This window comes from Aplysia californica, unplaced genomic scaffold, assembly GCF_000002075.1.
Source record: "Aplysia californica isolate F4 #8 unplaced genomic scaffold, AplCal3.0 scaffold00377, whole genome shotgun sequence".
NCBI lineage: Eukaryota > Metazoa > Mollusca > Gastropoda > Aplysiida > Aplysiidae > Aplysia > Aplysia californica.
The window spans coordinates 27,697-29,159 of record NW_004797647.1 but is presented as its reverse complement, the minus strand read 5'-3'; the positions used below and the strand labels follow the sequence as shown (position 1 = coordinate 29,159).

The 1,463-nt window shown below is 36.2% G+C and overlaps 1 protein-coding gene across 1 annotated transcript in view; it reads right to left on the bottom strand.

Annotated features, from left to right (window-relative positions):
- Positions 1-248: 248 nt before the first annotated feature.
- Positions 249-1,463, bottom strand: part of LOC106012451 (T-box-containing protein TBX6L) — a gene marked incomplete at its 3' end in the record, with an annotated part of 16,813 nt that continues 15,598 nt past the window's right edge. Inside the window, 1 exon segment of the mRNA XM_013085458.2 lies at positions 249-430. Within this exon segment, the coding sequence (XP_012940912.1) occupies positions 249-430 (182 nt within the window).

The following is a 1,463-nucleotide window of genomic DNA, read 5'->3' as shown; positions in this document are numbered from 1 at the left end:
TGTGTATGTGTGTGTATGTGTGTAGGTTCGTTAATACATGTTTGTGTGCACAAAAGGGTGTGTGTGTGTGCCCGTGCGCGTGTGTATGTGTGTATGTGTGTGCGTATGTGTGTATGAGAGAGTGTATGTATGTATGTATGTATGTTTACGTATACATGTGTGTATACACGTGAACCCGCGCGTGAGTGTCCCAACAATCAATCAATCAAGCAATCAATCAATCAATCAATCAATGTACATGTACTCACCGGCCTGTCTTGGTTATGATCATCTCGGTGCCCAACGAATGGAACTTTCCCCACAAGTCTCTGTTCTCTAAGGTCACTTTGATGTTCTTGTCTACCGTGTCTGACTGGCCACTGGACAGCACCCGCTTGTGGTCAGGTGAGCTCAGGTGGTGGTACCCGCCAAACTGTTGACCTTGACCTACTGGAGATACCATAATATTGTAGTCAGAGGTTCAGTTTTGTAAGAATTTTAGTTTAGTCACATTTTTAGTTTAGTCAGAAGTTTAGTTTAATAAGACTTATACATGTAGTTTAGTCATTTAAAAAAAGTTTAGTCAGCATCTTTAATTAGTCACATTTTTAGTTTAGTCAGAATTTTAGTTTAGTCAGAATTTTAGTTTAGTCAGAATTTTAGTTTAGTAAGACTTTTAGTTTAGTCGGAGTTTTAATTTAGTAGGAGTTTTAGTTTAGTAAGACTTTTAGTTTAGTCACATTTTTAGTTTAGCCAGAATTTTAGTTTAGTAAGACTTTTAGTTTAGATATCAAGTCAGAATTTTAGTCGAGTCACATTTTTTTGGGGGGTTTAGTCAGAATTTTAGTTTAGTAAGAGTTTCATTTTAGTAGGAGTTTTAGTTTAGTCACATTTTTAGTTTAGTCAGAAGTTTAGTTTAGTCAGAATTTTAGCTTAGTAAAAGTTTTACGAAGCTGGCAACCATATACGGTCACATGAGCGTGCGAAATACTAGTGGACTGCAAGGTAGCATTTTTGTTGCTTGGAAATTAATTGCAATCTTATAAGTCTACTCACGGAGAAAAAAAAGTGTGCTCAGAAATAAAATATTGTACTTGCAAACCAGTTCCAGGATCCTTTTATTAGCTGTGTAATCAGAGACCACAATATGTTGTTCTTCTAGGAGAACTTGAATTATAAACAGATAATCCATTCCTTTTCTAGACGACACACACACATCAAGAAAAAAGTCATAAGAAGTAATAGTCTTCATTGAAGTGGTCGTTTTTTAATCGAAATATTATGCATAAAGGCTGGGGCCTTTAAATTTCTAACTTCTAAAATCAGCAGCCTCCCACACACAAATGTCCAAAATTTTGAGACTGTTGATCCTCAATTTTAAGCCAAACAAATGTGGTCTATAATATATTTTCCTTCCTTTCTTTACTCCCCCCTCCCCCCCAAACGTTTTAGAGAATCGTGATGGTTGATGTCAGCTTTGTAAG